Source organism: Heteronotia binoei, chromosome 13 (assembly GCF_032191835.1).
Source record: "Heteronotia binoei isolate CCM8104 ecotype False Entrance Well chromosome 13, APGP_CSIRO_Hbin_v1, whole genome shotgun sequence".
Classification (NCBI taxonomy): Eukaryota; Metazoa; Chordata; class Lepidosauria; order Squamata; family Gekkonidae; genus Heteronotia; species Heteronotia binoei.
In genome coordinates, this window is record NC_083235.1 from 15,523,854 (window position 1) to 15,537,166 (window position 13,313).

Sequence of the window (13,313 nt, forward strand, 5' to 3'; positions counted from 1 at the left end):
CAATTTAAATGCTGTTTTATTGTCTGTTGTGAGCTGCCCTGAGCCATTTTTATGGGAAGGGCGGGATACAAGTCATAGAATAAATAAATAAATAAAATATGGTATTATAGTCCTAGAGTAGGCTTTTCATCTAATATTTCCTGCTTTACTTGCCACCAAATCCCATTTTCGCTGGTAGAGAGATCTCACGATACTTGACGTACTTCCTGTGTTGACTGTGTATGCTGTAGGTCTGTGACGATGGTGCTCTTTTTTCAAAACCGCAAGTAGACCAAACAATAAATTCCTTCTGACTTTTTAGCACTGTCCTTTAAATTTAAAAAGTCCAAATTTCACCTCTTCTTCCCTTCTTCCAAGCTTTCTAAATTTAATTCCCCACCTTTTGAATTTATTCTGTTTAACTTTAAATAGTCCCGGAATGAAAAATAGTAATCTGTACCTTTTCTGCAAATTATCCAGATCCACACCGGTCTTGTGTAGCTTTAGATGTTTAGTAATGTCCAAGAAGGTTAGGATTCTGTCGAGTTTATGTCAAATAAATGACTCTGGAAGCTTCTGCAGATGATGAAAATGCAACTCTTCTCCGGAGACCCCTCAAAGCCTCAAAGGAGCCCCCCCCCCCGGGACTCCCTTTTAGCCAAGGTAAATTTCCTCAAAATTTTCTGCGCATATCTTGGACTAATCTCTGTCTGAGAAAAGTAGGCTGTAGGCATTAATTTGCCTTCCACTACCCCGAACAGAAGTTCCAGCCTGCTCCTTTTATTAGAAGCAGCTCAGCTTGGCATTTTCCTACCCCGGAAGTCAGTCCCCAGATATTTCTTGAATTGTACTTGGCAACCCTAGTTTCTAATATTTTTTCCATCAGTTTTTGCTTTTTTGGCATTCCTGGTTGTTTCCAGTTTTTTGCAATTAAAATTTTGCTGCCATATGCAGGTCAGGGCTACTCCCAGGGCTTTTTTTGAGCAGGAACACAGAGGAACACAATTCCTTCTGGGCTTTTTCTATAAAAAAAGGCCCCGACCAGTCCAAACCTCTTAAGGACTCAAAACTAGCTGTTCTACTACAAACCAACATAGCTACCCACTGAAACTTTTCATCCTGGAAGGCATGACTGTTACATGTTCCACCCATTTTATTTTCTCCCCAGCTGGACCATGGAGCACGGGAATCAAACTTTTGTTCCAGGATTCATCTTGCAAGAGCTCTTCAACTGAGAGGGACATGAAGGCCTCATCTTCTTCATCCTCCTCTTCATGTATCTGCTGATCCTCTTGGGCAACCTGCTGATCGTTCTTCTGATCTGCTGTGACGCCCATCTCCTCCACACATCCATGTACTTCTTCCTCAGCTACCTCTCTCTGGCTGACATGTGTTTTGCATCTTCCACTGTCTCCATAATGCTGCGTAACCTTATTTCCCAGGACAGGGTCATCTCCTATAGTGGCTGCTTGTCTCAGATTTATTTTTCCCTGGCCTTTGGAAATAGTGACAACTTCCTGCTTGCCACCATGGCTTACGATCGCTACCTGGCGATCTGCTGTCCACTGTCCACTTCCTTGATGAACACCAAGTGTTGCCTCTTGATGGTTTCTGGGTGTTGGCTCCTGGCCCTTTTCCAGTCTACGCTGTACACCACCCTGGTCTCCTCCATCTCCTTCTGCGCATCCCAGGAGATCCCCCATTTTTTCTGTGAGTTCTACCCCGTGCTAGGCCTTGCCTGCTCCGACACCACTGCTGTCAAGCTGGTGATGCTGACAGGTGTGCTCGATATTCTGGGGCCATTTGTCTTCATCGTGGCTTCCTACGTGCGCATCTTCCTCACCCTTGTGAAGACTTCTTTGTCCACCAGCAAACACAAGGCCTTCTCCACATGTGATTCTCACCTAGCCGTGGTTATCCTCTTCTATGGCACCCTCTGCTGGATTTATACGCAGCCTACCTCTGACAATACACAGGCTTCTCTCATGCATACTGTGGTGACTCCTATGCTCAACCCCTTCATCTACAGCCTGAGGAAGAATAAGATGAAAGGAGCTCTGAGGAGACTTCTTAGAAGGATGAGAGTCAATTGTAGGAACCAGAAGTAATTGATCAGTCACCTGGTATTGGGACATTATGTTGCAGTGAGTGAGATTGTCATGATCTGTGCTGTGCTGTGAGACAGAGGCCTAGTGGGCCTAGGGAGCCTGTGAGGCCTGTGTCGCAGTAGAGATAGTGCCTACAATCAACAGAATGCTTGGCGCTGGTTTTAGCCAATTGGCATCCAAGTAGGCTCTGAGGAGAATGGCTTAAAAGCTCTCTCTCAAGAGAGACAAATGAGGTTCTTCCCTCCTGAGAGGTCAAGCAGGCACGATGGCTGCTGTTTAGGAGGAAGACCTTCACTCTGAGGGAGGGAGTGAACAGGCCAAGGCCTGATGCCTAACAGACAAGGGACAGTTCAGTCTAGTCGCGTTAGGGACTTTATGTTTATTTTCCTTCACCCATGTTACTTTATAGTTTTAAAGCACCTTATCTGTTCACTTGCCCTTATTAATTTTCCTGTTTAAAATAAATCTTTTTATTTGTTCTTCTGCCTGGTCTACACACCTATTTTTTTTGGCCAAAGCAAGGGAGATCTGAAGGGCTTGGGAGGGTACTTGGGGCCTCCCTAAGTGACCCTAATTCCAGAATGGTGGCAGTGTCAGGTGGCACCCCCATCTGGGTCATGACAGGAATAGATGACAAGATTGCATAGAGATAAGCAGGGGTGGAATTCAAGCAGGAGCTCCTTTGCATATTCGGCCACACACCCCTGATGTAGCCAATCCAACAAGGCTCTATTTTGTAAGCTCTTAGAGCAGGGGTGGCCAACGGTAGCTCTCCAGATGTTTTTTTGCCTACAACTCCCATCAGCCCCAACTATTGGCCATGCTGGCTGGGGCTGATGGGAGTTGTAGGCAAAAAACATCTGGAGAGCTACCGTTGGCCACCCCTGTCTTAGAGGATCGGCTACATTGGGGTTGGGTGGCCTAATATGCAAAGGAGCTCCTGTTAGAATTCCACCCCTGGAGATAAGGAAAATCTAGTTTCCCAAACAACCTTTACTGCTAGTGTGGCTCCAGAAAAAGTGAGCTGGTCCTGAAGAACCTCAGCCTGACTTCTTTCTTTCTTTCTAATTTAAATTTATAGACAGCCCTACCCCTGAATACACACGGCTGAGGGCGGTAAACAACATAGCAAGAAAACATTACTAGATGAAAAAAGCAATTTAAATAATGCATAGATAAAAACAGTCTCAGATGGTGCTAACACTATGAATTCCAATTATATCACTGCCCTGTGGGTAGATGGAAAGAGGCAGGAAGAAAAGGGGGTTGCTGGATCAGACCATCTAGTCCAATATCTTGGCCTAGATCTTTCTGTTTGCCACACGAAAAAGGTGAAGCTAGTTGCAGCCCTGGGGCAGATAGTGTGAAATCCGACGGAAGCCCAGAGGAGAAGAGGAGCATGAGAGCAGCATAAGGCTAGTGGGAAGCCAGGGCAGAGTCCTCTGTAGGCAAGACGGTTCAGTCATGAATGATGGAGCTTGAAACCAGGGCTTTTTTTTCGGGGGGAGTGCCCCAGAATGATGTTCCAAAACCTCTTTGTGGAAACAAAATTCTCAAAAAATGTTTAAAGTTTCATGAGGGACTTAGGGGGAATATGATGTCAATTGCGAAAGGGAATTTCCCCAAATGAACCTTACTGTCGCTCTAGAAAAGTCCTCCTTGTCAGTCAAAACCAGGAGTGGCCAAACTATGGCTCGGGAGTCTCTTCCACACATTTCAAAGCCCTCGCTGCCCCGCCAGCTGGCTTGGAGAAGGCATTTGTCTCTTCAAATCATTTCTCCAAGCCAAGCCAGCCAGCAGTTTGGAGAAGGCTTTTAAAACTGCTTTTTTCCACCTCTCCCTCCCCAATCTATTTGCCTCCGTCTTTCCCTCCCTCCCTGGCTGTCTTGCAGCTCTCAAACATCTGACAGTTATTCTATGTGGCTCTTACGTTAAGAAAGTTTGGCCATGTTATTGGTCAAAACCATAACATCTTTATTGTTTATAAAAATGGTTGGGCTCCTCTTAACAGTCTTTGATTTGACAAAGTATGTTACAACATAGTTGCTTCAAGGTCATCATTCAGCCTAAAGGCACCAAAAAGCAAGACCTGAAAAAGAAAGGAGGAAGTTGTTGACATGTCTAAAGTTTGGAAATTGCTTTAAAGTAGCAGTAAGTCTGCAGCACATTCAAATAATATTGTTTCAAGGAATCCAGTGTGTTTCTCCATTTCCCTCCTGAGAGTTCCAGCAACTCTTTTTCCAGAAAAAAAGACCTTAAAGGCCTTGCTTTTTAAATTTTTTAAAATCTTAATTTATTTAATTTATTAAGATTGTGCAAAAGATGATACAGTAATTAAAGGGGATATCCATTATATGGTTGTAGAATCGTTGCATACAGAGTACTTCAATTTAAAAAGACTGGAACTTGCAGTGGTCAATTTGAAATAACCAAAGATACCAAATATAAATGCAGTAATCACTAAAATAGGGAAATAGGGTATACTGTAAGAAGACTCTAAAAAATACCTGCGCGATGCGGCATCACCCCAGAGTCAGAATCATTATTATTATTTATTTCTGTAAATTTATAGTCCGCCCTTTCCAATCGTGGGCTCAGGGCAGATTCCAACATGGTAAAACAATTAAAACTAACAATAAACAATCAAGCAGACAAATAATAAAACAATCAAACCGTTAAAACAGATTTTAAAATTAAAACAGTTAAACCATGGCTCAGAATTAATTTAAGGCAGCATGGATGGGGTGGACACATCAATTAAGGCATACTTGTCACAGCTTAGGTGTCCAAAAGATGTCAACTGTATTGGCCTGATTTTGAGCAACGAGTGCAGGGAGGCCTATAAGATGGTGTAATAGGATAAGGACGCCCGCCCGCCTCAGCCAAAGGCCTGGCGGAACAGCTCCGTCTTACAAGCCCTCTGGAATGGCAACAAATCCGGTAGGGCCCGAACCTCCATAAGAAGCTGATTCCACCAGGTTGGGGCCAAGAATGAGAAAGCCCTAGCCCTGGTCGAGGCAAGCTGGACGTCCCTTGGGCCGGACGTCCCTTGGTCAGGAGATGTTGACTGGCCGATAGTAATGACCTCCGGGACTGGTGCTTGCACTGGGAAAACGACTGGCGTTTGCACAGGGGAATTGCCTTTTCTTTACAACAAACCAATATTTCATCTCATCCTATGTCTCAGTCAAACCAACTCTGTTGTCTAATTGTGAGTGTGAAAAAAGGAAGATGTGTGAGTATATGTTGAAAATAAGAGGTATACTGAAATATGTGGAATTGTGGGAGCTGATGTTATTAGAGGAGATGTAACTCAACAAAAGGAAGTCATTTTCCTGTGAAGTTTGTTTGTTTGGGGGTAAATTTCTGATTGTTGAAGACATCTCTCTCCCCCACTCTTCTTCCCAGCCATGGCTTTTCAGAGCAACACAACTTGTTGCTATGGATTCATCCTACAAGGTCTCTCCAATCAGCCGGAACATGAGCGTCTCTTCCTCCCCATCTTCTTCTTCTTCTACCTGATGATCCTTCTAGGCAATCTGCTGATCACTCTCCTTATCTACTACAATGCCCGCCTCTACCAGACCCCCATGTATTTCTTCCTCAGCCATCTCTCATTGGTTGATGTGGGGCTTTCCTCCTCTACCATTCCCAAGTTGCTGCATAACCTACTGACTCATACCAAAAGCATATCCTATGGTGGGTGCCTGTCTCAAATGTTCTTCTTCTTGGGCTTTGGAATCACAGAAAGTTTCCTCCTGTCCTCCATGGCCTATGATCGGTACGTGGCCATCTGCCACCCATTTCGTTACGCCATTCTGATGAATCTGAGGAATTGTCTGCTCTTGGCTTCCGGCTGTTGGCTTTTGGGTTTCCTCAACTCCCTGCTCTACACTGTGCAGATGTCTCGTCTTTCCTTCTGTGGCTCCCAGGAGATCCCCCACTATTTTTGTGACCTCCATCCTTTAATCAAGCTCTCCTGCTCTGACACCTCAGCCATTCAGATGACCACCCTCACCGAGGGGACGGTGACCATGGTGGGACCCTTCGCAGTCACCATCCTCTCTTACGCCCTCATCTTCTACAAAGTTCTCAGGATCCCATCAGCAGCTGGGAAGTATAAAGCCTTTTCGACCTGCAGTGCCCATCTCACCTCGGTGGTTCTGCTTTTTGGAACAGTGATTGCTGTATATCTCCATCCCACCGCCACGTATTCCAGCCCCAAGGTCCGGGTGATGTCCGTAGCCTACACTGTTGTGACGCCCATGCTCAACCCCTTCATCTACAGCGTGAGGAACTCTGAGATCCAGCAGGCTCTGAGGAAGTGCCTAGGGGTCATCTGAAGCCCCAGTTCTGTGGTGGCCTTTTCCAGAGGGAAAAGAACAGAGGGAGGGAAGGAAGGAACAGAGGGAGGGAAGGAAGGAAGGACAGAAGGAAGGAAAAGAGGGAGGGAGGAGGGAAGAAAGGAAGGAACAGAGGAAGGGAAGGAAGGAACAAAGGGATGGAAGGAAGGAAAGAAGGAAGGAACCGAGGAAGGGGGGAGGGAAGAAAAGAACAGAGGGAGGGAGTGTAAGCCTAAATGCCCTCAAAACGAGGTTTGGGAATTAGTTAGGTGGGCACCTGGCTCACTAGGAATCTTTTTACCAACTGTATACCAGGCTCAACCAGACAGAAAGTGATGCTCAATAAAAAGGATTCTAATTTAATAAAACCAATTGTAATTTATTGTGAAAAATACAGTTCTTTCATACAAGATAAAAATACAACCACACATTCACACAGTCCTAAGAAAATACAGATAGATGGATAGGGAAACATATAAGGGTAGACACACAGGGTAATATTTACCATCGAAGTCTTCGAGGAAGGTTCCAATGGCGACATAAGAGGACAGGGGAAATGGACCCAAAACTGTGGCCAGAATTGGGGATGGATCTAGACAGCGGAACTGGGATAGTGTTAGATGCACACATGAGTGGAGTTGGGTCAGAGGTTATAAGGACTCTCTTGGACCCTCAGGGGCTGGGAGGTCGGAGGGAGGAGAAAGGGGAGGCTCTGTGATGACCATGAAGGCTGGACATTAGCAGAGCCAATGGTGAGTCCATGGGTGGCATCTAATTGGGTGTCTGCTTTGACCAATGAACTTCACCTTAGTCCAGGGCAACCTGAAAGAATTTTCCTGCTTAGAACAGGCCATGGGGTAGCTCCGACATGAGAGATGGGAAAATGAATAGAAGTGATTACTAGGTGGGGAACACTTACGATTAGATGGACTTATATGAAAAGGTGACAATAGGGAATCAAATACTGGCCTAGGTATCACCCGGGTTAGACAAAGACTTGGCTCATGCAGGAGATGGTCTTCCTCTTCCTTATCTTTTTCCTGGCACCCGTCTTTGTTCTGGGTTTCCTTAGACAAAAGGCTTGAGTGGTCTGGCAGGGTATGCTTGGATAAGCTTGATCGCCTTATGCAAAAGCTGAAGCAGATGCTGGAGATGGAATCAGGAAAGGAAGATGGATTCTGGTGGTGTTAGCCTTTGGTTCATGGAAACAGGCTGGAAACATGGTGGCCTGGCTTCTTCCACTGCAGCGGCCAAGGCTGGGCACACAAGGAGTAGCTGGCAGCTCATCTGTAGTTCTGGCTAACACCAATCCAGAGATGTAGAATGCAGCTGCAAAGCTGAGGCTTATAGTATCCACATAAGCCTTAGAAACTGTAAGCAAAGTCCACTTCTTAGAGCAGATGTGTGAGAGTCAACTCCAGGCACCCTGGCAACCATACTGGTGATCACGATGTCCATATGTATGAAAAGTAGGGGGCTTTTTCCTCACAGGAGGGAAGGAAGGAAGGAACAGAGGGAGGGAAGGAAGGAAGGAACAGAGGGAGGGGAGGGGAGGGAAGGAAGGAAGGAACAGTGGGAGGGAAGGATGGAAGTAAAGAAGGAACAGAGGGAGGGGGAGGGAAGGAAGGAAGGAACAGAGGGAGGGAAGGAACAGAGGGAGGGAGGGAAGGAAGGAAGGAACAGTGGGAGGGAGGGAAGGAAGGAAAGAAGGAAGGAAGGAACAGAGGGTGGGGGAGGGAAGGAACAGAGGGAGGGAAGGAAGGAACAGAGAGGGGGGGAGGGAAGGAAGGAAGGAACAGTGGGAGGGAAGGAAGGAAGGAAAGAAGGAAGGAACAGAGGGAGGGAGGGAAGGAGGGAAGGAAGGAAGGAAGGAAAGAAGGAAGGAAGGAAGGAAGGAATAGAGGGAGGGAAGGTAGGAACAGAGGGAGGGAAGGAAGGAAGGAAGGAAGGAACAGAGGGAGGGAAGGACGGAACAGAGAGAGGGGGGAGGGAAGGAAGTAAGGAACAGAGGGAGGGAGGGAAGGAAGGAAGGAACAGAGGGAGGGAGGGAAGGAAGAAAGGAACAGTGGGAGGGAAGGAAGGAAGAAACGGGGGGAGGGAAGAAACGAAGGAACAGAGGGAGGGAGGGAAGGAACAGAGGAAGGGAGGAAAGGAAGGAACAGAGGGAGGGAAGGAAGAAAGGAACAGTGGGAGGGAAGGAAGGAAGAAACCGAGGGAAGGAAGAAACCGAGGGAAGGAAGGAAGGAACAGTGGGAGGGAAGGAAGGAAGAAACAGAGGGAGGGAAGGAAGGAACAGAGGGAGGAAAGGAAGGAACAGAGGGAGGGAAGGAAGAAAGGAACAGTGGGAGGGAAGGAAGGAAGAAACCGAGGGAAGGAAGAAACCGAGGGAAGGAAGGAAGGAACAGTGGGAGGGAAGGAAGGAAGAAACAGAGGGAGGGAAGGAAGGAACAGAGGGAGGAAAGGAAGGAAGGAACAGTGGGAGGGAAGGAGGAAACGGAGGGAAGGAAGGAACAGAGGGAGGGAAGGAAGAAAGGAACAGTGGGAGGGAAGGAAGGAAGAAACCGAGGGAAGGAAGAAACCGAGGGAAGGAAGGAAGGAACAGTGGGAGGGAAGGAAGGAAGAAACAGAGGGAGGGAAGGAAGGAACAGAGGGAGGAAAGGAAGGAAGGAACAGTGGGAGGGAAGGAGGAAACGGAGGGAAGGAAGGAACAGAGGGAGGGAAGGAGGGAAGGAAGGAACAGAGGGAGGGAGGGAGGGAAGGATGGAAGGAAGGAACAGAGGGAGGGAGGGAAGGAAGGAAGAAAAAAAAGGAAGGAAGGAAGGAAGGAAGGAAGGAAGGAAGGAAGGAAGGAAGGAAGGAGAAGAAAGAGGGTGGGAGAAGTGGAAAGAAAGCAATTTTAACTTTAATCCATTCTCCAAGCTCCAATTGGGTATCACGGGCTCTAAGACCCACACACTACATGTGAAAGAGCCACATGTGACCCCCGAGCTGCAGTCTGGCCACCCCTGGCCTAGTCAATACTGAACCATTGGGGGTTGCTGGATCAGACCATCTAGTCCAATATCTTGGCCTCTGGAGGGCCAACAACACGACTGAGAGACTGAGGCCTTCATAAAAACATAAGAAGAGCCCTGCTGGATCAGACCAGTGGTCCATCTAGTCTACTATCCTGTTTCACACAGTGGCTGACCAGTTCCTCTGGAAGGCCAATGACAGGGCAGAGAAACCAAGGCCTTCATGTGAACATAAGAAGAGCCCTGCTGGATCACACCAAGTGGTCCATCTAGTCCAGCATCCTGTCTCACACAGTGGCAAATCAGTTCCACTGGGTGTAGGGTTGCCAGATCTGTATTGGAAAATACCTGGAGACTTTGGGGGTGGAGCCAGGAGAGGGCAGTGTTTAGGGAGGGGAGGGGCCTCAGCATGGTACAATGCCATAGAATCCACCCTTCCAAGCAGCCATTTTCTACATGGGAGTTGATCTCTGCTAGCTGGAGATCAGGCATAAAAGTGGGAGATCTCTGGGTCCCACCTGGAGGCTAGCAACCCTATCTGGAAGGCCAAGAACAGGGCATGGAGGCTGAGGCCTTCATGAGAACATCAGAAGAGCCTTTCTGGAACAGACCAGTGGCCCATCTAGTACAACATCGTGTCTCACAAAGTGGCCAACCAGTTCCTCTGAAGGGCCAATAACAGGCCATAGAGGCCAAGTCGTTCATGAGAACATAAGAAGAGGGGGAAGATTTAAGGAGGCCCCTCTTTCTGCATGCCCCAGTCCCAGTCCAGATTATTCCCATGTTCACTTGGGATGTACAGATCATCAAATTTCATCACTAAAGAGGGTCCAGGGTACCCCTGGTTAAAACGTAAGGTATAATTTGTACCCTGAGTAAAGCAGATTCAAGCAAATGGGCTAAAGTAACAATAGCTATTTATGGAGGTGGCATAAGAGGGGATCTTCTTCAGATTTCCAGTCTGAAATAATAAAACAGGGGTGTCAAACTCATTTGTTATGAGGGCCAGATCTAATATAAGTAAGGCCTTGTTGGGCTAGGATGTGTGTCATAAAATATAATGCCAGGTAGTGGATATATAAACTTTATAAAGGACACAAGCAAATTTTAATATATATATATTAAAAACCCCTAAAACATGTTTAAGATTAGTGCTCTTGCAATATTTTGTTTATTTAACAGTTTCTGATAACTGACACCTCTTTTTCTGAATTTTTGTATCAAAATCTGGAGACAATATCTGTGCTGTAGCAATCTTGAGTAGTCTGTTCAGGTGTTGTTCAGGTGGAAACTGCAAACCTACTTTTGATTTATTGACATTCATTACAGAAATCTCCTGGAAAATGGTTTGAGCCTAAGACCCAGGGGAAAACGTGAAAAGGCTGGGCATTGTGAGCTTTCGTACGTAAGTTGCTTCGTTGTCTAGTCAGCCAATGGAGAAAATAAAGCTTTGCTTTGTAGCTCCTATGCGATTGAGCAAGCCTGGCAAAGCAAGCTATGATGCAGAAAGAAGCAAGAGAGAGAGAAGGAGGCAGATGACCGTGAGTTGCTCATAGGGTTGCCAATCCCCAGGTGGGGGCAGGGATCCACCGGATTGGAGGCCCTTCCCCCACTTCAGGGTCATCAGGAAGCGGGGGGAGGGGAGGGAAATGTCTGCTTGGAACTCTATTATTTCCTATAGAGACATTTTCATAGGAAATGATGGAGAATGGATCCTTGAGTATCTGGGACTCGGTGGGGGGGCTGATTTTTGAGGTAGATGTACTGAATTTTCAGCATAGCATCCACTACCTCAACCCAAAAGACCCGCCAAGTTTCAAAAAGATTAGACCAGAGGATCCAATTCTATGAGCCCCCAAAGAAGGTGCCCCTATCCTTCATTGTTTCCTATGGAAGAAAGGCATTGAAAAGGTGTGCGGTCTCTTGAAGTGTGACATCCAGAACTTCAATGATGCTTGCTCCTGGCTTCACTCCCAAAGTCTCCTGGCTCCAGTTCCGAAGTCCCCAGATATTTCTTGAATTAGACTTGGCAACCCTAGTTGCTCGTGGGCCTGATAGAAGCCCTCCGGGGGTCTGATCTGGCCTCGGGCCACATGTTTGACACCCTTGTAATAAAAAGTTTGTATTGCAAAGTCGTATTGTTTCCACTACTAAGCCCTCATGTTCTTTAAACCCCATCTAGGGAAATATAGACCGCAAGAGAAGGACGCTTTGGTTAACTGGTCCCAACTGTGCAAACTCCTGTCTCTGGGGTCCGCCTTCCAACCTAATGAAAAAGGCTCAGGTTGACTCAACCAGGCTTCTCTTCTGCACAGGCAGACGTGGGCCTGCTCTTCTGTCTACCAAGTAGGGCACGGCAAGATTGCTGTCTAGAAAGTTCAGGGAAAGAAGGGACAATGTAAGCCTATTAGACGCACTAGATCAGGGCGAACTAACTGGTAATTCTGGCACGAAGCCCAAGTCCTTGTGATGAACGGGGTGTGTATTACCTTCGGCATGTGCGAGTCTGCGTTCCTGTGCATTTTTAGTTAAGGCGAAGCCCCGCTGAATACAGTAGGATTTGTGCCCAAGTAATCATGCCTAAGAGCCATGCGTTGGATTGATGTAGAGCTCCCCCACGCAGAAAACCTCTTAAAAATTGTATGACTATTTAGTGAGGGAATCTAGCCGTATTGCTTCTGTATTTGCTGGCTGCTGCCACATTATCTCAACACATTCTTTAATCGTTGGGAACGGAACATCTGGAAATCATGCACTTCTTTCTGTTACTGCAGCACTGCTGACTTCTAGCCAGGTGAGCTCCATTGTCCTCAGTACATTTTTAAAAGTCCTTGCCTATCTTTGTTGGGCTCCTATGCCACCACAGCAGAGTCCTCCTAGAGAGAGACAACTTCCCTGCCCTCCTGCACTTGCCACACCTCGATTGGCTCCCTGAAATGTTGCTTCCTCTGCTCAGTGGAGCTAAAGGAACAGTGCTGGAGACATGTTGAAGCAACAGAGGGGAACTGGATAAACAAGCTGTCCTCCTGCCCACAGATGGGAATGCAGCTATGGGTTGCTGCTGTACCAGTGGAATGGCACCATAAGATCTAAGTCCTGTAGCTGAAGTCAAAGAGTATTCATATTATATTCCGCTTTTTTTTTTTCTTAAAGAAAGCTCAACGCAGCTTAGGTGGAACCAATGTTCCTTCTTAGCTGCAGTCTTGTGACCAAAAATTCTACTTTGTGAGCTACTGGCATTAAAACTGTGAGCTACTGGCATTAAAGTTGTAAGCTACTGCATAAATTATTGTGCTCTGGGGCCATTTTTCCTGAGCTGAGGCAAAAATGTGTGAACTGGAGGCTAAAAATCTGTGAGCTAGCTCACGCTAACTCAGCTTAGAGGGAACACTGGGTGTTACTCCAAAGGACTCACTGGACAAGTTAGGGGCAGCCACATTCATCATGCATGGTTCTCTTTCACATCTACTTTTTACCCCCAAAAGGGAGCTCTGAACTGACTCCTGCTTGAATTCTCTACCACTTCACCTCCAGGGTCCCTCTGCTTACAGGCGCCTTTTGTCCAACCTGACCCCATTGCTGGATGTGAACTGAGAAGAAAAGGGCTTCAAGGGATGGTACAGGGAGATAAGTTGAGGGTGGCTTTCTCTCTCCCCACCCTCTTGCCCCTTTGGGTCTATACTAAAAGTCCCTTCTGCCGTTGTACGTGTGAACAGGCTGTAGAGCTATTTTAAGATCTCAGAAGTCAAAGCACAGAGGGACCAGAGATTATCCTGCTCAGGGTTTTTTTTTAACAGGAGAAGCCCAGCAGGAACTCATTTGCATATTAGGCTACACCTGTTGACACCAAGCCAGCCGGAACTGTGTTC

The 13,313-nt window shown here is 46.9% G+C and overlaps 1 protein-coding gene and 1 pseudogene across 1 annotated transcript; both read left to right on the top strand.

The window, feature by feature from the left end:
* The first annotated feature begins 1,154 nt into the window (after positions 1–1,154).
* Positions 1,155–2,569, top strand: LOC132581569 (olfactory receptor 7C1-like; annotated as a pseudogene).
* Positions 2,570–5,497: 2,928 nt separating this feature from the next.
* LOC132581797 (olfactory receptor 1L4-like) lies at positions 5,498–6,430 on the top strand. The gene has a single exon (XM_060253209.1). It carries the CDS (start codon positions 5,498–5,500, stop codon positions 6,428–6,430), a length of 933 nt encoding a protein of 310 aa, XP_060109192.1.
* Positions 6,431–13,313: the final 6,883 nt, after the last annotated feature.

Coding starts and splice junctions, on each gene's coding strand:
- LOC132581797 (XM_060253209.1), top strand. CDS start 5,498: ATGGCTTTTCAGAGCAACACAACTTGTTGCTATGGATTCATCCTACAA.